Source organism: Larimichthys crocea, chromosome I, assembly GCF_000972845.2.
Source record: "Larimichthys crocea isolate SSNF chromosome I, L_crocea_2.0, whole genome shotgun sequence".
Lineage (NCBI taxonomy): Eukaryota > Metazoa > Chordata > Actinopteri > Sciaenidae > Larimichthys > Larimichthys crocea.
In genome coordinates, this window is record NC_040011.1 from 9,221,730 (window position 1) to 9,246,494 (window position 24,765).

A 24,765-nucleotide genomic window follows, 5' to 3' on the forward strand; every position below is an offset into this window, starting at 1 on the left:
TCTTTTTATTCTGATCAGAAACTTCAGGTTTATCTGGGAGAACTTTAACACATCTCTAAGTTCCCATCAGATTTTGATTTGCTTGGCGTACCTGTGACTCATGGGAGATGTAGTTGTTGAACATTGACAGAAAGCTGATTACTGTAACTAACCCCTGTCCCCAGCACAGCTTCATGTCTCTGAAGTTTGAATTAATGAGACGTTAAAATAACGAAACAAACGTTAAAAACTCAGTTTCCATTTGGCCTTTTTATTCATAAACAAACGTCTGCTCGTACACACACACAGACACACACACACACATACACACCGGGCTCCATCACAGTATTTCTATTCAAAGCGGACCTTGTTGTCGTCGTGGTGCGTCGGCAGCAGAACCGGGCCGGGCCAACAGTTACGTTTAGTTCAAACACAATGTCAACAAATAAAAAGTACAGATTACACCAGCAGATACAGTGTTCAGTCTACAGTCTGTCAGCGCCAGCTTCAGCTTCACCCCCGGAGAACAGAGGAGGAGGAGGAGGAGGAGACGATGAAGAGCCGCTCTGCTGCCGGCGGACACGTGGTCCTGGAGCCACGCGTGAGCTTCGGAGCGACGGACACGTGAGAGACAAAGCAGCAGAGCGACGAGCACGCGCTACGAGGAGACAAATCAAAAGGTTAAAGGTCACCTGACGTGGAAACAAACGGGGACCTCCGGGTCGCCTCGACGCTGTTTTCCCCGCCCACTATTTAAACCCATCAGCCAATCACGATAGAGCTCGTTAGCAGAGAGCCAATCCCGAGCTTTGACACAAGTTTAACCGTCAAAAAAAAAAAAAAAAAAAGAGTTTGAAACAGGCGACGGTCACATGACCGGACTGATGGGGCCGACGGAGCGAGTCAGAGTCAGACAGACTCTGTCCTGATGGTGGCGCTAGAGGAAACAGAGGGGTCAGAGTGTTGGACGAACTGACAGCAGACTTTATTTCTGTCCGCTTTGGCTTCCCGTACGACAGAGCATTGGCAAGGTCACGTTAGCTTCAACATGATTGGCTGTTCTCGATTAGGTGACATCACACCATGCTAACAGGTGACATCACACCATGCTAACAGGTGACATCACACCATGCTAACAGGTGACATCACACGATGCTAACAGGTGACATCACACCATGCTAACAGGTGACATCACACCATGCTAACAGACAGCTAAGACAGATCAAGGTTGACGTTGAATCTCGGCTCAAAGTCACTGACTGAACCTTTCCGGAGCTTTCAGCAGCAGCTCTCAGCCTCATCGCGGCCGTCAGAAAAGCAGTAAGTGACTTTGAGTTTGGATCCCCTGGATTTTAAAGAAGTGCCGTCTCTTTTAAAACATGGGGCTAAACTCCGACAGGAGGGAGCGTCTGATTGGTTGTAGGAGATGTGGAGGTGTGGCGATGCGGCAGGTGGACAGGTGAGGAGAGTTAAGCGCCTGAGTTTTTCCCATAGTGCCTTTTTTCTTTTCGTATGGGGTCGATGAACGAGGGACGGGTTTCTGTCCACCTGCCGACACAACAAGGGCGGCTTAACGGCCCACCTGAGTCTGCCTGAGAGGCGAAACTCAGGTAACAAAATCCCGGACAGGAAGGACTGCGAGCTGCCGCCACGTCTGTTTGGACTGAAACCACCGAGGAAGAAGGAGAGGGGAGCTGCTGTCAGTAACTATCATCGTCATCGTCGTGTGACTCAGTGCACGAAACTGGGACCGGTCCGACCAGATCCACATCAACAAACACGACCTACTAACCTAAGTGACCTCTGACCTCCAGCGCCGCCATCAGGACAAAAACACGCTGAAGAGAAAACACGAGCTAATGCTGAGCTAACATGGAGCTAACGCTGAGCTAGCGTGGAGCTAACGCTGAGCTAACGTGGCGCTAACATGGAGCTAACGCTGAGCTAACATGGAGCTAACGCTGAGCTAACATGGAGCTAACGCTGAGCTAACTTGGAGCCAACGCTGAGCTAACATGGAGCTAACGCTGAGCTAATGTTGAGCTAACATGGAGCTAATGTTGAGCTAACATGGAGCTAACGCTGAGCTAATGTTGAGCTAACATGGAGCTAACGCTGAGCTAACATGGAGCTAATGTTGAGCTAACATGGAGCTAATGTTGAGCTAACATGGAGCTAATGTTGAGCTAACTGCTTCAGAACAAACATTTCAATGACAGGAAATGAGACATGAAAAAAAGGAAGTTGCGTCAGCTGGAGTGTTCCCCGTTATCATTTTTTAAAAAATATTAGCATGTAGCCTGCTGCGGCTAATCACTACGTTGTGGGTTACTTTAGGATGCTAACCAGCTAATTTGTAAAATCTAGGAAGGCTAATGAGCCAACTATTAGTAGGTAAATTAGCTTTTAACAAGCTAATTAGCTAGTTGTTGGTAAGTAAATACATTATGGGCTTGTTAGCGCCCGGCTGTTATGCTAATTAACAGTTGATAGTAGATAAAGACGGTAAGACGCTACTTTAAAATGTAGTACAAGTAGACAAATTACCATCAAGATGCTCATGAGCTAATTAACAGGCTAGAAGACTAATTAGCAACACTTCTGCTAGGTTAATCCCTGACCACTGACTCACAGAATAAATCAACCGTTAGCATGTGCGTGTTGCTTCCAAGCTAGATAACGTTGTGGGCTAATTAGCATCCTGTTGCTGGGCTAATTGGCAAAACTTGATTGGTGAGGTCTGACATTAGCCAAGTTAGCACCCTGATCATGGGCTAATTAGCAGACTGTTTGTAGCCCAAGCAGGAAGATGGTTACTTCAGAAAATTAGCCTCGTTAACAGTGTGTTGCTAGGCTTACTGTAGGTTAATTCCCTGACTATTATACCACAAACAAGCTTCATTATTAGCCAATTAGCAGTCCGTTAGCAGCCCAACAGGGTCCTGGTAGACGACCTCAGACTGCGGGCTAACTCGTGGCTGCTGAGAAATATCGTCTGTCAGGGGGCTAATTAGCGGCTGTTGTAGGTAGGCGGGGCACTTGGCTAGCTCAGGGTGTCGCTGGGCGGTGAGCAGTGGGCGGAGCGTCAGACAGGACGGGACGGGATGCGTTGATCCCGCGGGGTGGAGTCTGCTCAGGTGGTGTTCAGGAATGATGCAGGAAGTTTTAATCTCTCATAAACAAAAAAAGTCAGTCCTGTTCGTACTGGAATCATCATCATCGTCATCGTCAGCGTCCATGTTGGAGGTCTGGATTAGTTTCCTGTCGGCTTCACTGCTTCAAACGGGGTCCATTTAGGCTTCATCGCCTCAGAGCAGAGGAGGAGGAGGAGGAGGAGGAGGTGGAGGAGGACGGGTGGGTGTTTCAGGGATGGAGGGTTGATGGAGGTGTTGAGGTCAGGGCTGTGGATTCAGAGAAATCAGTCTTTTCTGACCTTCCTGTTCCTCGGGGATCTCCGCAGAACATCTTCCTCCAATTTCTACAAACAAGACGAGACAGAGGTTCAGACAGACAGACGGGTTCAGACAGACAGACGGGTTCAGACAGACAGACAGCTCCAATCTAAACTTCATCGTCTGTTTCTGACTTATGAAGGAGTTCAGAGTTTACGTCCACACAAACTGTTTCTGTTGGAAAAGCAGCTTCATCATGTGCAGTGGTAAAATGTAACTAAGTACTTTTACTTACATCAGTTACTTTACAGATCAGGTTAAAAACATGAATCATAAAGTGACGTATAGACTGTGTGTGACATATAGACTGACGTATAGACTGTGTGCGTGATGTATAGACTGTCTGTGACATAGACTGTGTGTGACATATAGACTGTGACGTATAGACTGTGCGTGACGTATAGACTGAGCGTGACGTATAGACTGACGTATAGACTGTGTGTGTGACGTATAGACCGACGTATAGACTGAGCGTGACGTATAGACTGTGTGCGTGACGTATAGACTGACGTATAGACTGTGTCTGTGACGTATAGACTGACGTATAGACTGAGCGTGACGTATAGACTATGTGCGTGACGTATAGACTGACGTATAGACTGTGACGTATAGACTGAGCGTGACGTATAGACTGACGTATAGACTGACGTATAGACTGTCTGTTATCAGCTGACTGGTGGTCTCACCTCGTCACCTGACGCCTCCTTGTCTTCCTCCTTCTGTCCTTCCTCTTCCTCACTCTTTTCTTCTGCAGCTGAGAAACAAACATTCATCAGTCAGACGACAGAAACACTCAGGAGATCAATCAATCAATAAATCAATCAATCTTTAGACATGGTACAGACCTGGACTCTTCTCAGCCTTCTCCTCTTCTTCTCCTTCTCCTTCTTCTTCCTCCTCCTCTTCCTCTTCCTTCACATCAGGCTGAGCTTCATCTGTCTTCTTGTATTCAGCCGCCGCCGTCGCCGGGCTCTTCTTCTGCACGACAGGAAACAACAGTTCAAACCAAGAACCTGAAGTCTGATCCTGGTTCAGCTCAGAGTCCACATCCAACACACAGGCTGACCTCTGACAGTCACCTGAGGCTGACCTTTGACCTCTGACAGAACTTTGGGTCAGATGATCAGACGTTTATGCCTTGAGTTGCAATTCCAGGGTTCCTGCACATTTTCCAGACTTTTCCCAGACCTCTCGAGGTTTTTCCAAACCTATCTGACATCAGTACAAACAGTTTGATCTTTATTATCTAAATAAAATCAAATGAACTTTTAACGAGGTTTGCTGTGATGATGTCAGATAATTAGCCATAGAGCTACAAAGCTAACGTGGCTTCATATCAAAGTTCCTGTCAATCATCTCGGCTCATCATCACTTCTACAGTCCACTGACAGACAGACAGGTACTGACAGACAGGTACTGACAGACAGGTCCTGACAGACAGGTCCTGACAGACAGGTCCTGACAGACAGGTACTGACAGACAGGTACTGACAGACAGGTACTGACAGACAGAGACACCTTGTGGTCAGTACCTGGTAAGACGATGTACACAGTGTGTACTTTTTGTGTAGGAACCCTGAAGTACTCAGTTACAAACACTAATCATGTCTCACATCAGCAGCTGTATCATGTCGTAGTCGTGGCGACACAGATGCTGTTTGCGTTGACTACAGACTGACACAGACACCAACACATGAAGCTATGCTAACAGCTAACAGCAGCAGTCACCGGGCCTGAGGAGGCGGGGTCAGGGCGACGTCTGGCTTCGTTAAACTCTTCCTGTAAGGTGGTGAGACTCAACTGACCCTGAGCTGAGCCTGACGACCTCTGTGGACACACACACACACACACACACACACACATAACTGTATGTCTGTCAGGTCCAGGAGACCTGCTTTTCCCTCGAGGTACACACATCCTGCCAACAGCTAACTGTGTGTGTGTGTGTGTGTGTGTGTGTGTGTGTGTGTGTGTGTGTGTGTGTGTTACCTTGCCGGTGCAGCAGAAGACGATGATGAGGACGAGCGGTAAAGCCACGGTGAGGACGTAGACGACCCAGAGCCACGGACGCTCCTCTGCAGCATTCAACATCTGAGTGGCCAGACCGGGCTACAAACGAGGACGAGCAGAGACAACGAGATGATTCCGACATGAATAATACATGAGCACGTTAATTAATGCTAACAACTTCAGACGGAGCTGTACCTCAGCGGCGCCCTCTGCAGCCTTCTTCAGGCCCCAGCCGTCGTTGGCCCAGCGCTCGGCGGTGTTGCGGTCGTCGGTGATGAAGAAGTTGTCAAAGAAGATGTCGGAGGTCATGGACCAGAGCTCGAGGCCCACGGCGCTGAACGGGCTCATCCTGAACGGCTGCAGGTCCTCGAAGAACGCCGGGTTGGGGATCTTCCTCGGCTTCCAGATGCCCTGAGGAGAAGAAAGGAGCTTCGGTCAGGACGCTGCACGCCGTCTGATGGTGGCCTACGAGCCAATCGCATTCGAGGATTCACCTGGTAGTTGGGGTTGTCGATCATGGGGGGCTTCCACTTGCCCTTGTAGCTGGGGTTGTCGATCATTGGTCGTTTCCAGGCGCCGCAGCCCGGGGCAGTCTCACAGGCGGGGTTAGCGACCTGAGGAGCCTCCCATTCACCGTCCATGTCCTCGTCCCTGATGGACAGGAAGTCGTTTAGAGCGAGGCAGACGGACGGATGAGCATCATCAGCCAATCAAAGACAGACGTGTCAGAACTCACCAGTCTTCAGGTTTGACGGCGTCGGGGTCTCCGATGTACTCGGGCTCGTCGTCCAGCCAGCCGTCAGGTTTGACTGCGTCTTCATCAGGAACCTGAGCAGGAGCGTCCTCGTCCCTGAAGACACATGACCACCATCACGTAAACGAGTTTCCTTTGTAACTTTAGCATGATGCAAATTTTGGATTTAAACTGACGACAGTCCATCGAAGAAACGACTTCTTGGTTACCATGGTAACCAGCTGTGTTACTGACCAGTCTTCGGGCTTGGCGGCGGCTGGGTCCTGGATCTTGGGCCTCTCATCCCAGTCCTCGGGCTTCTGGTCGTCGGGGTCTTCGATCTCAGCGGCTGGGTTCACGGGAGGAGTCATGTCCGTCAGCAGGCTGCCGCTGTTCACCACAGTCTGATCCACCAGAACCTCGAAGGTGTTGTCCGGGTTCACCACTGGAGGGAGACAGAGACACACACACCTGGTTACACACCTGCACTGTCTGTAGAGTGTGTGTGTGTGTGTGTGTGTGTGTGTGTGTGTGTGTGTCTTACCGAGTGTGTACAGGTGTGTCTTCTTGTCGGTGTAGTACGTCCTCAGGTCGGCGTCGGGCTTCTTGGCGTGTTTCTCTTCGTACTCTCCAGTTTTCGGGTTCTTGTGTCTGAAGATGAAGTGCAGCTTGTAATCCTCTCCACACTTGTCGGGTCCAAACATGATGGTGTACGGAGTTTTATCTACAAACTGGTCCTGAGGAGACGAGGAGGACAGTTTGACTTTATAGCTAAGAGTACAAGTATGAAGTACTCGAGTAAAGTGCAAGTACACCAATAAACTGACCAGGTCGAGATCCGGAGTCTGAGTCAGCAGCTTGACGTAGGCACCGCCGCAGTCGATACCCGCCTGGAAGTTCACCTCGTACCTGAACACAGACAGAGGGTGATGAAGAGGGCTGACAGGTGAACGCCCTGACAGGTAAAGACTGAAAGGTGTTCTTACTGGACGATGAGCGGCTTGGTGTCGAAGGTGAAAGGTCGCAGCAGCTGGGCGGAGATGGCGTGATGTTTGGCACGAGACTTCAGGACCAGACCTTTGTCTCCAGGAAGTTTACTGTCCTTCATCTCCTCCACCGCCCATTTACCTGTTCACAATGACATCATCATTACCAACCTGTCTGTCACACTGATCCACATGTACGGTGGCCTCTTCAGGACATTCAGACGTTACATACCGTCGTACTTGGCGATCTCTTCGTCTGTGTCTTCCTTCTTGGCGCTCGACGCAATCCAGCTGAAACAGACAGGTAGATTATTACAAACAAGGCTCAGGTCCGCTCACCTGATGTGACGATTAAAGAAAGAACCGGGTCACGGTTTACAGCCCAATGTGAGAACAGTCTAAAGAAGGTTCTAGAGGTTCTTCAGGAGGTTCTACGGGTCGATGAGACGCTAGTCATCAGGAAGGTTCTGAGGTTCTGAGAAGTACTTTATCTTGGATCAGTGCTCACCCGTCAAGTGTCCCCCGGTCAAAAGACTCGGCGATGTAATGTTCCCCCATCGGTTCTGGAGCTTTGTAGGTCACCTGGACACGAACAGAGAACCAAACAGAACCGCTGACTCAGTTAATCATCAGGTCACATGATCAGTCCGTCGTCATAATGAAAAAAACACTTCAGGTGTGTTGCAGTAACCGACGTCCAAACAGGAAGTTTACCTGACCGCAGGTCAGTTAATGAGTAACACACAGTTTAATGTTTCTGTAGCGTTGACAGAACGTTCATAAACAAACAGTTTGCTCCTGTCCAATCAGCAGTCTTACCTTCGGTGTGGGAGGGGTTTTAGGAGTGGGCGGAGCTTCGTCCTGCACATCCCCCTCCAGATCCTCTAGCTCCTCCTCCTCAGCGCCGCCCAGACCCAGATCCAGCTCGTCCTCCACGTCCATTTCGTCACCCAGATCATCGGCCCGACTGACCGGAGCTAAGCTGAGGCAGAGGAGGCCCGCTGCCAGAAGAACGAAGAACCCGACCCTCTGATCCATAGTCTGCACACAGAGGAGGAGTGTTAGGAACATCTGCTCCAGCTGTTTGTTCTCATCTCAGCTGTGCTCTTATTTTGAAATCAACAACATCGAGAGCATTACTCATCTAAAGGAGGTTCAACAGATCTAAAGGTTCTTGGAAGGTTCTAGAGGTTCATTTGGAAGATTTTACTGGATATTCACGAGGTTCTGAATATGCTAGTACAGTAGGAGCTCTTTAGGAGGTTCTCATGGTCATTCAGGTGGTTGTAGAGGTTCAAGGGATCTTTTAGGAGGTTGTAGCATCAGAGTTTTGATGGCCATTGAGGAAATACTAGCAGCCTTTAAGAAGGTTCTTATTATTTAGGTGGTTCTAGAGGTTCTTTGGGTCCTTGCCTTTCAGGTAAGAGGGTTTTAGTACCCACTGAAAACGTTCTAGAGGTTCTTTGTGATCTTCTATTGGTTGTTGAAGAGGTTCTAGTTATCTCTGATGTTTTAGTGGTTCTTTTAAATGTTGCAGATCTGGGGCGGCGTTTAGCTCGGGTGGTAGAGCAGCCGCCCCGTGTGTAAAGGCTCAGTCCTCGCTGTGGAAGCCGAGGGTTCGAACCCGACCCGTGGCTCTGTCCCGCATGTCCTTCCCCATCTCTCTCTCTACATTCCTTCTACAGGTGGTTCTCTGGGCCTTCAGGGGAGTTTAGGTTGTCCTACGGGACATTTTGTAGCAGTGTTAGATGTTCTCCATCATCATGAAGAAAACCTCGACATAAACTCAGTTTCTGTCGGTTCTGATCCAGCTCGTCAACGAGCTGCACCTTTCTGTTGGTTCAGGACTTGTTGCCATGACGACAGGTCCACATGGACCTTCAGATGAATCCACATTGTGATTGTGTTTGACAACTGTTCATGCTCCCCAGAGGATTTACACACACACACACACACACACACACACACACACACACAGCTCTGTTAACCACTAATGAGATTACACCTCGTGGGATTAGTGCAACACCCCACAGCACAGTTATTATTGTTGGAGTGTTTTACTCTTTGAACTTCCTGTTTACAAATAAACTTCATCAGGTGACTGGTCACATGACAAACGTAATTTAAACGCATCTTAAACGTTTAAAGTCTTTCAGCGCTCTCGGCTCGTTCTGGGATTTTAAATTTAAAGTTTGTTTGACGGCGGCGAGCGTCGTTTACATCGCGGACACGCTCACCTGAGACAATGACTCCCTCCTCCTCCTCCTCCTCCTCCCTCCTCCTCCCCCCTCCCCCCTCTGTACTCAAACATGATGAATGACTGAAGATGGATGGACACAAACAGGACCCACCCTGAAGGTTCTGAAGGTTCGGTTTGTTTCACTGAAAGCTGTGAGAGCGTCGTCATAACAACAGCTGGCTCCAACACAAACATATAAACAACAATCAGAGAACGTTCACACAACGATGAAGAGGTTCTGTGACTCGCCCCTCCCCCTCCGTCTCACCTGAGGCCTCAGGTAAACTCTAATGAGGCTGATGTTAACGAGTGTTTACTGAACGCTGTTTAAACGTTGTCTGTGCGTTCACAGAGACAAAGCAGACTTCACGTTTAAGTAAACTTTAATTATTGTTAATCAGTAACGCTCAGTGTTACCTGTCTGTCGTCTGTGCTTCATGCTAATGAGCTTCATTTTAAACCGACAGCTCTGATTGGTCAGAAGATATACGGGCCAATCAAACGAGCCGGGCGGATGAATATCACGTAGAGTCTTAAGGCGACAGTAAAAGCTGCAGCGCTCAGCAGACTGCACGGTAATCTGATTACCCTGCAGCGCTCAGCAGACTGCACGGTAATCTGATTACCCTGCAGCAGGATTAGCACGGCGAGCTAACAACAGCCTGTTAGCTTAGCATCAGAGCCCACGTGGAGACGCAGGAAGTTCGTCTGCGCTGCGGGAGCGAGTCAGGACGAGTCACATGAGTCCGTGTTCGGTTCTCCAGGCGGCTTCAAACCTGACCAGGAGCTCCTGAACCGGATCACAGAACTTCTGGTCGGGTTTGAAGCGTCGAGTGATCGGCTCCGTTAAAGTTAATCATTTAGTCGTTTGTTGTGTGATAACTGATCGAACTGATTATTCTCGTCAGCGTTATGAGGCGGATGAATCTACGTTTGTGTAGAATTAATTACAGCGTTCATGTCAGGGGAACCCTCCTTCATGCTGGACTCTTAACGAGCTTTTCAGGGTCTCTGATTGGTCTGAATGAGTTACAGTTAATCTGATATTAGAGTTCAGCCTGCAGGACATCTGCTGTGCTCCACCCCTCAGAAAACACCACCACGGTTAATTCCCTCATCATCGTTAAAGAGGCGACGCCTCCGAGTCTGAGTCAGTTAAAACAGCTGAAATGATCAAATTAATTAACGAATCTGAGTCAATGTGACGGTGTTTGCTCCACCTCAGCGTGAGTGACGAGACGATATCTGACCAGATTAAAAACTCTCCCGACGACGTGTTTCTGTTTGTAACAGCAAATTTAAAGATCTGTTATTCTGTAATCTGATTACTCTGATATCAGCCTGCATCAGTTACCTCAGCACCTAACAGACCAGTTACTGTTTAAACTGAAATAAACAGAGGAGACCCCATCACCCACTCATCCACCCACTCATCCACCCATGAGGTCAATGACTGACAGCAGTCGCTCAGTCTCATTACAGATGAGTTTAAGTCTAATCTGTGTTGGACGACTCGGTGTGACTCAGCTGGTGTGTGTGTGTGTGTATGTATATGTGTGTGTGTGTGTGTGTGTGTGTGTGTGTGTGTGTGTGTGTGTGTGTATATATGTGTGTGTGTGTGTGTGTCTGTGTGTATATGTGTGTGTGTGTGTGTGTGTGTGTGTGTGTGTGTATCCATCACACTGATCCGATCTCTGCTCGAGGATCAAATCAGAACCTGACAGTGATGAACTGCAGAGCCGGTTCACGGGTGGGGCGGGTGGCAGTCAAACAGAAACAGCGAGATGAACCAGTCTGACAGCTCGGACCTCCTCAGTGAACACAGGAACCAGGTTCTGACCTGACTCATCAACTGATCCAAACTGAGACCTGAGTCTGAGCCGGTCCCACAGGTTTTTATTCAAACGTCAACCTGAAGGACTCGATCGATCTTTAAACACGTGTGTGTGTGTATATGTATATGTGTATGTGTGTGTGTGTGTGTATATGTGTGTGTGTGTGTGTGTGTGTGTGTGTGTGTGTATCCATCACACTGATCCGATCTCTGCTCGAGGATCAAATCAGAACCTGACAGTGATGAACTGCAGAGCCGGTTCACGGGTGGGGCGGGTGGCAGTCAAACAGAAACAGCGAGATGAACCAGTCTGACAGCTCGGACCTCCTCAGTGAACACAGGAACCAGGTTCTGACCTGACTCATCAACTGATCCAAACTGAGACCTGAGTCTGAGCCGGTCCCACAGGTTTTTATTCAAACGTCAACCTGAAGGACTCGATCGATCTTTAAACACGTGTGTGTGTGTATATGTATATGTGTATGTGTGTGTGTGTATATATATGTGTGTGTGTGTGTGTGTGTGTATATGTATATGTGTGTGTGTGTGTGTGTGTACCTCCAGGACACCTTGGACAGGTGAACCTGCTGTAATAACACGATGTTTGTTTACAGTGAAATATATTTAAAGTGACAGTTACATCATCAGACTCACGCAGGCTGATGATCAGTTACTGATCACTGAATGTTTCTTTAACGTTTCTTTAAGGTTCCTGGAACGTTTCCACCATTTTAGAGTGAATGATTAATTATGATGACTAATTAACAAAGGTCAGCTGATCATTAGCTTCAGACCTGCAGCCTGTCTCAGGAGTTTAAGTTTTTTTGAATGAGAAACAAACGCAGCTTTGTATTGATGCTAACTGCCCCGGCTAACTGCCCCAGCTAACTGCCCCGGCTAACTGCCCCGGCTAACTGCCCCCGGCCTCCTTCATTAGCCGTAGCAGCCTCTCTCCCACCCTCCACCCTCAGCTCTCAGCTGCCCTTCATGTTCTTCATCCAACACGGCTCAGACAGCTAGCCTAGCTTAGCTCTGTCCTGTCTCAGTTTGACTCGGCTGTTGGACACACTGTGTCTCGCTGGGTTACGTCGTTAATTAATTAGTATTTGACTTAATTAAACGTGATTAAAGGCGGACGCAGCATGCTAACGGAGCTAGCGGAGCTAGCTGCATTCACCTGTAGTTAATTAGCCTCCGTTAGCCTCCTGAAGCTAACAGCATGCCGCACTCACGGAGCTTCGCCGTTAACCGAAAAACGGACACTACGTGACTCATCAAAGCGCCGACATGTTAACTAAAGCGACATGTCCCCGCACCCCGCACAGTCCCGCAGCGTGGCCCCGCAAACAGCGCCGTGCCTCGTCTTTACTCACCTCCTGCTCGCCGATGTGAGAACTACTGAGGAGGGTCACGTGGGGTATTGGAGGGCAGAAGCCGCCGTCCTCTCCGCTGATTGGTTGTCTACTGCGAATATTTGACGTTTCCTGTCAACTGTCAAGCGCTGATTGGTCGACGGCGAATCTCGGTCGAACTGGTTTGTGCCCGCCCCCCCTGGAGCTGAACCTCGTGGACAGCACTGATTGGTCCAACGGAGAGGGGAAGTGAGCGCTGATTGGTTGTAGTGCGGCTGATGAAAAGGCTCGTTAACAGAGATTGAAACTGATTTTTAAGTAACAATGACACACAGGTTTATATGTGTTTATATATGATTATATATGTGTTTATATATGTGTTTATATATGATTATATATGTGTGTTATATCTGTGTAACAATGAAGTGACATGACTCTTTGTGGTCAGACTACATAAAAAATTAATTTGCATTACATCTCTAATAATAAAAGATCCTGAGTGATATTGTGACATTTTATTGATATTTTATTTTTATTATTGGGAATTTCTGACATTTTCATGTGGTTATTAATATTATATCTGATAAGGTGGTTTTGTGGATAATGTTAGCTGATTCATCTCTCAGGCTGTAATTTGTCGGTGTTGCTGGCTAGCTGGTTGGATATTGTGAAGACTTTTATTGTGAAGATCACTCAGGGTCACGTGTATTTCCTGTCAGCTCACCTGTGTCGCTCATTTTAATTTGATGAAACCCAACGACGCTCCCAGAAACAGCAAAACAAAACTTTATTTAAATTTATGTCTTTATTACAATTCACAGATTGGATAGAAGTCGAAGATCATGTAAATAGTTTATCTAAAGGATACAAAAGACAAACACAAGGTTATTTAGAGCAATGCATAACAGACATAACATAATCTCACAGAGAAAGAAAAGACAAGAAAAGAAAAGAAAAGAAAAGAAAAGAAAAGTTGAACGTTTCCTGAAGCTCGTTCTGTTCGGTCCGTCTGAACCTTCACATGACGAGATGAAGAGTCGGGAGGTGTCGGAGGAAACCTTTTGCTAAAACCTTCCTTTAAATGAATAATTTGTTTTTAACGTCTCCATGAAGTCAAACTTGATGTTTGTTTGTGTCCATCTGTCCTGTAGTATCTGTCCAACACTGACACAAAGTATGGTACTTTAGAGTTTGTCATTTTCACTTGCTAAAGTAGCTAACCATTAATTAGCTGCTGCTAACTGAATCTGCCATCAGCAGGCAACAGAACCGGGCTCAGCAGCAGGACTGGACCGGGTTGGAGCACGGGCTCTGACACAAACAGGGAATAATGTGACAGAACCGAGGTGACTTACAGACTTTATGATGGAAACATTGATCAGTAGCAGGAGAGCTAAAGCTAATATAACAAAGCTAACACTGAGGATCCAGCTGGTTTGGAGCTAGTGCTAATGTAGCTAACTGCTAACATGAGTTAATGTTATGAACTAAACTAAGTTAGCTCACTGCTAACATTAGCTTCCATTACTTGAGGTAAACATTGATCAGTAGTGAAGAACTGAACTGACTCAGCCCGGGATGCCAGGAGCCAAAACCCTGCAAGAAAACCACCTCGGTAGGCTGCTGTGTTCACTGTTAGACTGGACACTGCTGGTTCAGAGGTTCTGTTGCTGTGTTCACTGTTAGACTGGACACTGCAGGTTCAGAGGTTCTGTTGCTGTGTTCACTGTTAGACTGGACACTGCCGGTTCAGAGGTTCTGTCGCTGTGTTCACTGTTAGACTGGACACTGCCGGTTCAGAGGTTCTGTTTGGTCCGGCCATGTTCACTGGAACACATAAAAATGAGGAAGTAAACAGAACTGTACTTCCTGTTTCATGGAGACTTTGAGGTCATGGATCATGACAAATGTGTAGTGAAGGCCAGAAGTATGTGGACAGCTGAACTTTCCCTGCACATGTTTATTAATGTGCCACTTGCCTCGTCTGGTTTCAGTCTCTCCTCCAGATGTTGGCTCTGCTGCAGGTCCAGCACAGATGTTGGGTGATCAAATCTGGCTCGGTCCGTGTTCCAGTTCTTCTCGAAGGTGTTGGACGAAGATGAGGGTTGAATTCTTGACACCAAACTGGGAAAAGCTTTTTCCTTAATGGAGCTGCTTTGTGTCAGAGCGTCAAACTCTGTCGACACAGCTGGAAGAACACTGAAATGTTCTCGTGTGAGAACAAAACCAGACCAGGAGAACACCTGGATACATTATAAACCTTCTAGGAGCAGATCCAGATCAGACTGGATCAGGAGGACGAGGACACGTCGAGTTCAAGGCTCCAGATATGAAATGTATTAAAATGATATTTAGAGGAACGTTCTGTGAGCGTGGTGAGAGAATAAAATGAAACTATTTCATAATTTATCTGATTTATTAACAAAAGAATCAACGAGAGACTGAAAACTACAGTACATGAAGTACTACAGAAACTAGAGTACGCTGTACTACATCAGAGTAGTATACTGTAAAGTACGTTAGAGTACTGTATTGTCTACTACATGTACTACAGAGTACTATAAAATACTTTAGAGTGCCACAGAGTACTGTGAACTACAGTGCAGTAGTGTAGAGTTCATTAGAGTATGTTAGAGTACTGTGAAGTACTTTAGAGTACTTTATAGTATTGTACTGTAGAGTTCTCTATAGTACTGTAGAGTACTTTAGAGTACTCTATCGTACTTTGAAGTACTCTATTTAGTGCACTTAAGAGTACTCTAGTGTATAGTATGTTATAGTACTGTACTTATAGTACTCTATAGTACTGTGTTATAGTACAGCACTGTACTTTATTGTACTTTGTAGTACTGCAGGGTCCTATAGAGTACTTTAGAGTACTGCAGTACAGAGCAGTGCTGTGAAGGCCTCAGTAAACTAAAATCAAACGTGGTCTACAGACTTGGTTAAAAAAGGAAACAGCCGTCGTCGTCAGTAGTTTCAAGCCACAAAGATGTGAGAAGGTCCGAGGTCGCAGCAAAGGATTCTGGGTATTTGCTGTGGCTACATGTTGTGTCAGTCCGGGGCTCGTTTCTGCTCTTCGTCTTCGTTTTAAGGCAAATCGCTCGCCGACGGCGGGAACGACAGACACAGACACACCGAGGCATTCATATACAAACATACAAGGTTACTGAGGGGACACGGGGAGACGGGTCCGGACCGACCGTCTGCAGGCCTCTGAGTCATGAAGCAGCAGATTCATCATCATCATCATCACGGTGTGGCGCTGCACATTACCAGTGTTTGAACATGAACTTACTGTATGTACACATAAATACAGACTTCAGGATTAATTACAGCTTCAGCTTTATCGAGACAGACAGGTTTCCCCTCACTCGCCTGTCTGTCTGTCTGTCTGTCTGTGTGATCCGTGTTTTCAGTCTATGATCTGATCAGCCCTGCAGTGGCGAGGTCCGGCCAGATGGCGGCGCCGTGGCACCGCAGTGGGGTTCTGGTAAGCAGGACTGGCGCTCCGGTCAGCCCGGCTGAACGCTCGGAGGTGCTGAGGTATCGCTGAGGGGGGAGAGGAGCTTCACTCGGCTTTCTTTATGAAGATCTGAGGACGAGCAGAGAAACCACAAGAACCAGTCAGAGCTCGCAGGAACACACCAGTGTGAAGGTTCTGTCTTCACACCACGAGAAGATCAACGCCGTCACTAAACCCAGACTAAAGCTTTCTGTAAAGGGTTAACTCGGACAGACTTTCTCCTCAGCGACCACCAAAGTTCAGAGGTCACAGGTCAGGAGGTCACGCTGAAGCATTTAACACATTCCTGCTCTTTGAACCTTTTAGATCAAAACAAATGGACTCATTTTGTCATTAGACCCTTAAAATTCATTTGGACATCAAGGTTTCAAGGATCTGTTCAAGGACTTTGAACGGAGATAGATCAACTGGTTTATTGAGGTTTTCAATCTTACATCCTCTGGAACTCCTCAAGGACCCCTGGAGCCCATGATAGTCTGTCAAGGTCCATCAGACACTTTGGAAACCAAATCAAGGATGCCTGGAATCCCATCAAACACCAGTTTAACCCTTTCAGTGCCATTTCAACCTCTGAACTTTAAAGCACTCCTTCTGATTTTAAGGAGTCAGTTAAGAATTTGTGCTCAAGGTTACTACATTTGTGTGAAAGTCACATAAAAACAATGTTTTGTTTGAGTGTTTATTTGAACACTAAAGTCATATCATGGTTTCAAGGAGTGCCTGGATGCCTAGGACCTCTTGAAGAACCCCTGAAACAATCCCTGCACTGCACTGTGCATGCATGTCGTGGATCCTCCAGATACCCCATGACATAAAAGCATATCCTCAGTGCCTGTTCAACCTCTATAACCTCCTAAAGGACCTCTCAGATCCCATCAAGGATCCTTTAAGAAGAACACCACCAATCATTTCAACTCATCCTTGTAACGCTTTAAGCCTCTTCAAGAACTCCTTGAACCCCTCCTGAAATCTATATAACCTGTCCAAGCTGTCTCACCTCGCTGAGGATCACCCAGACCGGTGAATCCGTGATCACTGTGAGACGCATGGCCTCCAGGGGCCCAAAGGTGGCGTCCACCTCCCCCTCTGCGATCCCGTTCTGGAAGGATCCTGGAAGAGACAAAGATCGACGCGATCAATAAACCTGAAGGACTGTCAGATGTAAAGGAACCCGTGACGTTCACTAAAGACAACTGAAGGAACGTTTCCAATGAAGGACTAGTTGGTCATTGAAATGTTTCTGTTGATGGTTGCTCATTGTACTGTTGATATTATTTGGGTACTTCCACTGTTTTATATCATACAACGTAATGTAACGTAACACAGTGTAAATCAGAGTAATAGAACATAACGTAATTTAACTAGGTCATGTAATGTAACATACAGAAACATGTGTAACAATGTTATGTTCCATATTGTAATAAAACCAAACAAACTGTTGAACTCCTCGAGGTCTCTGTTCATGAACATTAATTCCTATAATAATAATTCAATGGAAACATTAACGATGATCCTTTAAAACAGTTTGTGTCAAAGGTTTTTTAAGGATTTCTTTCTGGGGTTATTATTTATTCATTTGTTGATGGAGGTGAGTAATTCAGAGGTTTGATGCTTTTTGTGCAGATTTACAGAGTTATTAATGGTTATTGAGACCCATTATCCAAAGTCCATTAAGTGATCCCTGTGGTTCCCTGATGGTTCTCTGATGGTTCTCTGATGGTTCCCGCCGGCGTTCAGTCTCCTCTCAGCTCGGCACCTCGACAGAGCAATAATCTGTCCGAGGATTTATTTACCAGGATTATCGTGTTGCCGTTGATGCTTTCAGGTACGAGTGCGACTGTAATCCCAGTAAAGAGCAGCGTCCGGTGTGTGTGTGTGTGTGTGTGTGTGTGTGTGTGTGTGTGTTGTTGTTTATCACAGGGTATTATCTGATGTTATTGTGGGTATTATGGTTTTCATTCAATATCCAGCGACATGAGTACGTCTGTCTGAGAGCTTTTCTCTGAAACAGACACAGTGAATCATACTTTTAACTCCACTACATTTATTTTGATTAAATTATTCATATAAAATATAAATCAAACTACATAAATTCTGACATTTTATTAAAGATTAAAGAATGAGCTCCACGTTCAGCAGCTGCGACATTAAAGTGATGAACACTTGAATGTATTATATATATAAATGTATTATAATTCAGTAATTCATAATAAATACTAATAATTGTACTGAAGTTTATTTGGATGCTAAAACTTTCTTCTTACAGATGTAGGTGTAGTTGCTGACTGCACCCCTCGCTCACCCTCTCCTCAGCATGACGGAGGACTACGGTGGCTGTGAAGTGAAACGTGTCTGCCAGTCATGCTAACATGTCATTTACACGTCCTCTGTCCTCGCCGGCTCTCCTACCCGGACGGTGGACTTCTTCGAGACGATGATGTCAGCTCCGGGTTTTTTTGCAGATGCAGGAAATCTGAAGGCATCACGCTGAAATTATAGAGCGAAGGAGAGCCGGCTGGATCGATCCACGACTCATCTGAAAAATTGATGAAGGGATAAAGAGCTGCTGGTATTTATGTGTCAGACTGAACCTCTGCACGCCGTCCTCCATGTTTGTTCCTTTACACTTTGTCCTGATTTTACTTCCTCAGATCCTGAATTTCGTTTGTTAAAGATTTAGGGAAACTGACTGACGAGCAGATTCAGTGTTTGTATTGTTCAGCAGACCTCAGGTCAGGTTACACTCAGTGATGGTATGAAAGTTTATATCCTGGTATTATATCATGTCACATATTTATGTGTATATATATATATATTATATATTATATTATATATAATATATGTGGAGCATGTGGAAGTATATTTACTTAAATACTGTATTTTCATGATACTTTCTACTTGTACTGGACTACAGAGTAAATCACAGTTTAGTATTCACGTTTTACTCACTTTAAGTACATTTTACTGAGTACAAGTACAAGCTAGTATTAGTACTTTTACTAGAGTAAAGGATCCAAATACTTCCTCCATCACTGTATGATGCTATAGTAATTAAAATTATAGTAATGTTTTTAAAGGACGACCATGTAATAATGTTCCATGTAATAATTAAACGTAAACGAGCAGAAAAGTCGTGAACGTAAAACTCAGATGAAACAAACTGTTTGTTCGACGTTCACAGAGCAGCTCGTCGTTTATTTTTTATAAATCAATAAATCAGTTCATGAAAAATAATAACTCTGCTGATGGACCCTGAAGGATGATGGGTAACGTTTATTTAAGTGTTCATTGATTTTTTTTTAGTCTTTGATGGTTTTACTCCTCCTTTGTTTTTATTTATTACAGTTATGATTCATGATGGAGGTCTGACCCCGATGAGTTCATTTAATCATCTGTTTTTATTTTATTCACAATGTTTTTGTTTATTTTATTTATTGCTTTTATTATTTATTTGTGTATGAATAAATCATTTTTCAGAGCTGTTTCTATTGTTCCCATGTGTTTTAATGAAGCCGCTCACTGTCAGTGCTGTGGTTTATTAAACATCATGTAAATGAGAATAATCCATGAATTCATTAAAACAGATGTTTCTAAATCAGCGTGTGCGGAACAAAGACCTGCTGCTTTCACAGTAACCAGGTTAGCACAGTGCAGGTAAACCAGCCATCAGAGCCGGTCTTAGTTTTTATTTTTTAATCTTCCTCTTTATGTTTGTAACGGACGACCTAAGTACTGCTGCTGACCACGTCCTTCCCTTTATGACCACAGTGCACCAGCTCGATAACACGCCATGTCACAAATCATGTTTTTATGAACATGGCAGTGAGCTCACTGTGCTGCAACAACAATGTGTACCTAATGAAGTGGCCAGTGAGTGTATATAGATGTACATGATGTTATATGACAGAATATGATCAAATATGATGGTATAAAGCTGATTCCACGCTGCTCACCAAAATATGTTAATCATCCTCCGTGACCATGTGGTGATTTATCCTGCGACCCCTTTTAGGGGTCCCGACCCTCAGGTTGAGAGTCACTGACTGGGTGGATGTACTACTGTTAAAAGCAGTACTGCAGCTGTTTTTACTGTTTATATAACATCATAAAATAAAATGTGAACTTTACGTCACCAGACAAACTTGTAAATGTCCCACAAACCCCTTTAAACACTGTGTGTGTTTGTTAGTGTGTCTTTATGGGGACCATAAAGGACGTTCAGAACTACGAGAATGTTCAGACCTACGAGGACGTTCAGTCCTACGAGAACGTTCAGTCCTACGAGAACGTTCAGTCCTACGAGGACGTTCAGTCCTATGAGGACGTTCAGACCTACGAGGACGTTCAGACCTACGAGAACGTTCAGTCCTACGAGGACGTTCAGACCTACGAGGACCTTCAGACCTACGAGGACCTTCAGACCTACGAGGACCTTCAGACCTACGAGAACGTTCAGTCCTATGAGGACGTTCAGACCTACGGGGACGTTTTTGGAAAGTTTAAATATTTCTTGCAGTAACTTCTTAAGTTTGTGTTTAAATGAAATTAGAAATGTTTGAAATTCTGAAATGTTCTACAGGTAAAGCTGGGTGCTGACGTCATGATTCAACCTGTGATGTCATCACTCACCTATTCTGATGAAGCCATCTTCTGTCCGATGGTACTTTGGCGATTTCTCTCTCCCTTCTGTCAAGGCCTCTTTGTCTGCCTGGATATTCTGCAAACACACATTTTCTGTCCCGTTAGATGATTTATTAAAGTTTAAAAAAAACAAATAAACGAGTAAGAGAAGTCAAATTGAAATTTAATTTTCCATTCATTGCAGCGAGCAGCACTCTGACTCTGTCTGACATGAATGGAACCTTCATTAGTGTAACTGGTAAAACCTGCGGTAAAGGTCTAAAGGCCACCTCATGGTACGAGTCCCTACAGACTGACCACACTTGGTCTTCTTGAGAATTATATAAATAAAGTCACAGTTGCCTGGTCGCAGCAGTTGTTTGAATGCTGGGATGCTTCTCACGCGCCTCTTTTGTAAAAACCTGTCCAGCACTTTAAAATCACTTTTTCAACGACCAACCAGTTGATGTTCCTCATTCTAGGACAGGGTGGAGATCCCTCACTGGCTTCCCACAAGTTAAACACGGGAAACACGTGACCTAATACCGACCTCGAGGTTTTTCTCTGGACAGGATTCTGTGTCTCTCTTTGTTACTCTGAAGAAAAATGTCTCTTCTAGTTTTTGTCTGTCTTGCATTTTGTTAATCTTCCACATCCTCCTCTCCTATCAGTCCCTGATATCATCTCCCTCTCCTCTCTCCTGGTCAGCGTTACCATGGCAACCGCCTCCACCTTCTCAGCCATCTCTCCCTCGGCTCTCTCGGTGTTGGTTCATGATTTTTTTGTCTCTTTTTATTCCTCGCTCTCTCTTGTCCGATAATCTCAGTCGGAGCTCTTTGTCCTCTTTGTCCTGCTGTGAGACTTAATCAGCCGTCACGTTACAGTCGCCCACATGACGATGCATTAATGTTAAAATAGTTGACATGCTCACTTAAAACAGCCTCATACCACTGATCTCTTGTTAAAGAGGAAGATGATTTATTTATTCATTTGGCTGTGTCCGTCATTTTTTAAATTTCTATCAAACATCAAAACACTGGACTCATCTCTGAGAGTACTACTATGAGTACAGTGAGTACAACTATGTTACGTTATGTACAGTACAGGAGGTCACAGTTAAAGCAGGACAGAGGTCTGTAAACTGTGATGGAGGTTTACAACAGACTCCTGCTGGTCTGTATCTTTCTGGATATTTGACAGCTCGAGTCTCTCGACCCGTCAGATGTCACGTTTTGCAGATTAGAGCTTTCAACTTGCTGAGTACATTTTTGCTAGAAATGATTGACAAAGGTAAAAAACAAGACCCGTGTTTTGTGATTAGGTTCAGTAACTGGACCGGATTTCTAGACTCACATCAAATGGCAGAACCTCCACTGATGTGTTGAAAAGTTTGTCTCCTGGATGTTCGATGTTTCCGCTCCGAAAGAAATACCTGAAACACAAACAGACAAAGTCGATATATAATCATTATATACGTATATATCCCCTAAGCCTTTTCCCATGAAATGTGTTCTGGTACGCCACATGTGCTTAAACTCCTGTAAATACTGTGTTAGATTTTGGTACCCATAACATCTCAGTACCCTTTAATAAACCTGAGAACCCTTCATTGCCCAGAGACCCACGAATTCTAAGTACCCTCTTGTGCCAACCTTGGGTCAACTCTAGTATCAACTTCGGTATTCCTTGCTGCCCCACAACCATGTAACCCTCTTAATAAACTTACCAATGCTCTGGTATCCTCTGGACCCTGTCATACCTTCTAATCTGTAATCTGTGGTAAGACCTTGGTATCATCTGGTACCCCTCACACCTTGTGACCCCTCGTAACTTCAGATCTACACTGTAACTCTTGGTACCAACCTCTCGATGCGGACAGGTGTGAAGAATCGTATCCGTATGAAGTCCCCCGCTACAGGTGTGAAGGCCCAGAAGAAGTCCTCTCCCAGGTAGGCTTTCTCCAGGGTGAAGTGCTGGTATGTCTTCAGGCTGGTCGTCACCTCTGCCAGCGGGTTGGCATGACCCTTATGGAGGGTCTGTTTCCCAAAGTCCTTATCCTGGAACAAACATGAGTTTGTTGCGTTCAAATGTTGAGAGCAGTGGATTCAGATATCAGGCAGTTTTCTGTGAGTACACGTTGCCTCGTTGTATCACTGAAGAATCAACAGAAACACTAATATGACACCACTGTGCGCTGACCAGAAAATAATATGAACCTTTATTCATCCAGACGCCCAACACCTTTTACACTGGTATCATTGCAAACCTTCTAGCTGTCCTTGATGACTAACCCAGTTTCAGTTCAGTACAGAGACTCTCACAAAGATACCAGCAAGAAACAGAAGAATGACTTCAGGTTTGATGTTGATAAACCTCCTTGGTGGATGTTCGGGTTATTAAAAGGTTTATGAGCTACCAATCTGGTCTGATCAATTTGGGGTTCAGTGACTTGCCCAGAGACACTTTGACATGTGGACTGGACCTCCTGGATCCTGGATCTGAGTAGCTGTCACTTTATTGCCAGAAACACCAAAACACCAGAATTCAGATGTAAAAAGATGTGATGGGACAAAATCTACCAGTGCATTATGGGCACTGGGGGTAACCTGGATGTCACAGTCTTTACAGGGTCTAGGTTATAAAGACCAAGGAGTTATAGCGCATGTAGAGTACCAGGGCATTGCATGTTACTGTGGTGGTACTAGGTGGTACATATTTCAGGGGCAACAAGTTTCAGAGGTCTAAGAGGGTACTAGAGGTGTGACGGGGGAAGATGTTCAGACCTGGAGCTTGTACCCTGAGATGATAAAAGGAATTCTGAGGTCTTGGGGTTACCAGAAGATATTAGGGCATTGCAGTGTCTTCAGGGATACTAGGGGGTTGCACACCTCAGGGGTATTAGAGGCAGTAAAGGTCTCCTAGAGGGGCACATATGGGGGTCCTAATATTTCAAGGACACTAAACTGTAGTACAGTAACAAGGTCTGAGGGAGGTTACAGGGTGTAAAAGGGCATTAGACAGTACCAGGTGTTACTAGGGGATGGGCTCAGGGCTATTAATGTGTTCTAAGATAACTGAGTGCTAGCTGGAGCTTCTTATTTATTTATTTCATATTTAGCACAGACAGAGGAGTGGTTCTGATCCGCTCATCTAACCAGCCAGAAACCAAATCATCATATTTCACTAGATGTTGAATTTTTAGCTCACAGCTCACACACACTGGGTAACAAGAAGAAATTATATTTTATGAATATATATTAATTTCTTTATTTTTAATCAGTGATTATTTTAGACTTAGACTCTCATGTTTGAACAGATCTTTGATTTTTAAGCCTCAGGTTGGTTTTCTGACTAAACCGCATGAACATTTCAGTCTGGAGGGTAATAGCTATGTTTAGCCTCCATCTACAGCCTCCCATGCAGGCCGGTCCTCTGTGGTTCAATCCACACATCGAGGAGGCGCCGGTCCGGGACGGTCGGATCAATATCCAATTGATTGGAGCAGATTGCAGCAGCAGTCAGCGGGGCTAATATCCATCGCTCTCAACACAGTAATCAGAGGCGAGTCAAGGCGTTCGGCTCCGAGCTGCTGGCAGGAAACGAAGCTGCTGAACGCTGACGACTGCAGAGACGCTCAACCTTCATCTGTACGGACTGAACCTCAGACTACCAGAGTCTGCGGGGACGTCACAGAGACTACGTCCAGGTTTTAGACAGTCTGCGGGGACGTCTCAGAGACTACGTCCAGGTTTTAGACAGTCTGCGAGGACGTCACGGAGACTACGTCCAGGTTTTAGACGACAGTCAACAACAGATATTTTAAAGCTGTCTCATGGTGTCTCTCTGATGTCTCTCTGCTCTTGCTTTGTTTTCTGTCTCCATGGTTGCAGACCTGTTGGAGGTTAATCTGCAGCATGGGACAGACCTGGTCTCTCATGTCAGTCCTCTGGGCTCAGGTCACCTCACCTGACACAGGTGTGTGTCTCTTGTTCCTTTCATACATGTATAGCTCCCTGACAGAAACATCATTTAACC

The 24,765-nt window shown here is 45.6% G+C and overlaps 2 protein-coding genes across 6 annotated transcripts in view; both read right to left on the minus strand.

The window, feature by feature from the left end:
- Positions 1-230: 230 nt before the first annotated feature.
- Positions 231-12,732, minus strand: canx (calnexin). Of its 4 annotated transcripts, none has more exons than XM_027280614.1 (16): positions 12,606-12,732; positions 7,979-8,200; positions 7,668-7,741; positions 7,392-7,450; positions 7,160-7,301; positions 7,001-7,082; positions 6,718-6,910; positions 6,429-6,618; positions 6,177-6,290; positions 5,935-6,091; positions 5,636-5,851; positions 5,420-5,539; positions 5,159-5,257; positions 4,277-4,409; positions 4,118-4,185; positions 231-3,457 (listed from the first exon to the last, which is right to left on the minus strand). In XM_027280614.1, exons 2-16 carry the CDS (start codon positions 8,195-8,197, stop codon positions 3,398-3,400), a joined length of 1,926 nt encoding a protein of 641 aa, XP_027136415.1. In that variant the 5' UTR covers positions 8,198-8,200; positions 12,606-12,732; the 3' UTR covers positions 231-3,397. The 4 variants fall into 4 exon arrangements, with proteins under 4 accessions (XP_027136415.1, XP_027136418.1, XP_027136423.1 ...); XM_027280617.1 differs by lacking the exon at positions 12,606-12,732 and adding an exon at positions 12,410-12,563; XM_010750625.3 differs by lacking the exon at positions 5,159-5,257 and having other exon boundaries at positions 2,264-3,457.
- A 2,276-nt stretch (positions 12,733-15,008) lies between these two features.
- The window catches only part of mgat4b (alpha-1,3-mannosyl-glycoprotein 4-beta-N-acetylglucosaminyltransferase B), a 45,158-nt gene continuing 35,401 nt past the window's right edge, over positions 15,009-24,765 (minus strand). For both annotated transcript variants that reach the window (XM_027280634.1, XM_019253025.2), the window contains exons 11-15: positions 22,594-22,787; positions 22,084-22,162; positions 20,740-20,827; positions 17,108-17,220; positions 15,009-16,179 (exon numbers count right to left, since the gene is read on the minus strand). In XM_027280634.1, the coding sequence (XP_027136435.1) occupies positions 16,156-16,179; positions 17,108-17,220; positions 20,740-20,827; positions 22,084-22,162; positions 22,594-22,787 (498 nt within the window). In that variant the 3' untranslated portion in view covers positions 15,009-16,155. The remainder of the gene's footprint in view (positions 16,180-17,107; positions 17,221-20,739; positions 20,828-22,083; positions 22,163-22,593; positions 22,788-24,765) is intronic.

What these genes read in the sequence shown, in the direction of transcription:
- canx (XM_027280614.1), bottom strand. Translation starts at nt 8,197, where the DNA reads ATGGATCAGAGGGTCGGGTTCTTCGTTCTTCTGGCAGCGGGCCTCCTC. An exon ending in GACACACCTGTACACACTCG is followed by an intron (nt 6,619 to 6,717) that starts GTAAGACACACA and finishes GTCTCCCTCCAG; the next exon opens with TGGTGAACCCGGACAACACC. An exon ending in GAAGGCTGAGAAGAGTCCAG is followed by an intron (nt 4,186 to 4,276) that starts GTCTGTACCATG and finishes TTTGTTTCTCAG; the next exon opens with CTGCAGAAGAAAAGAGTGAG.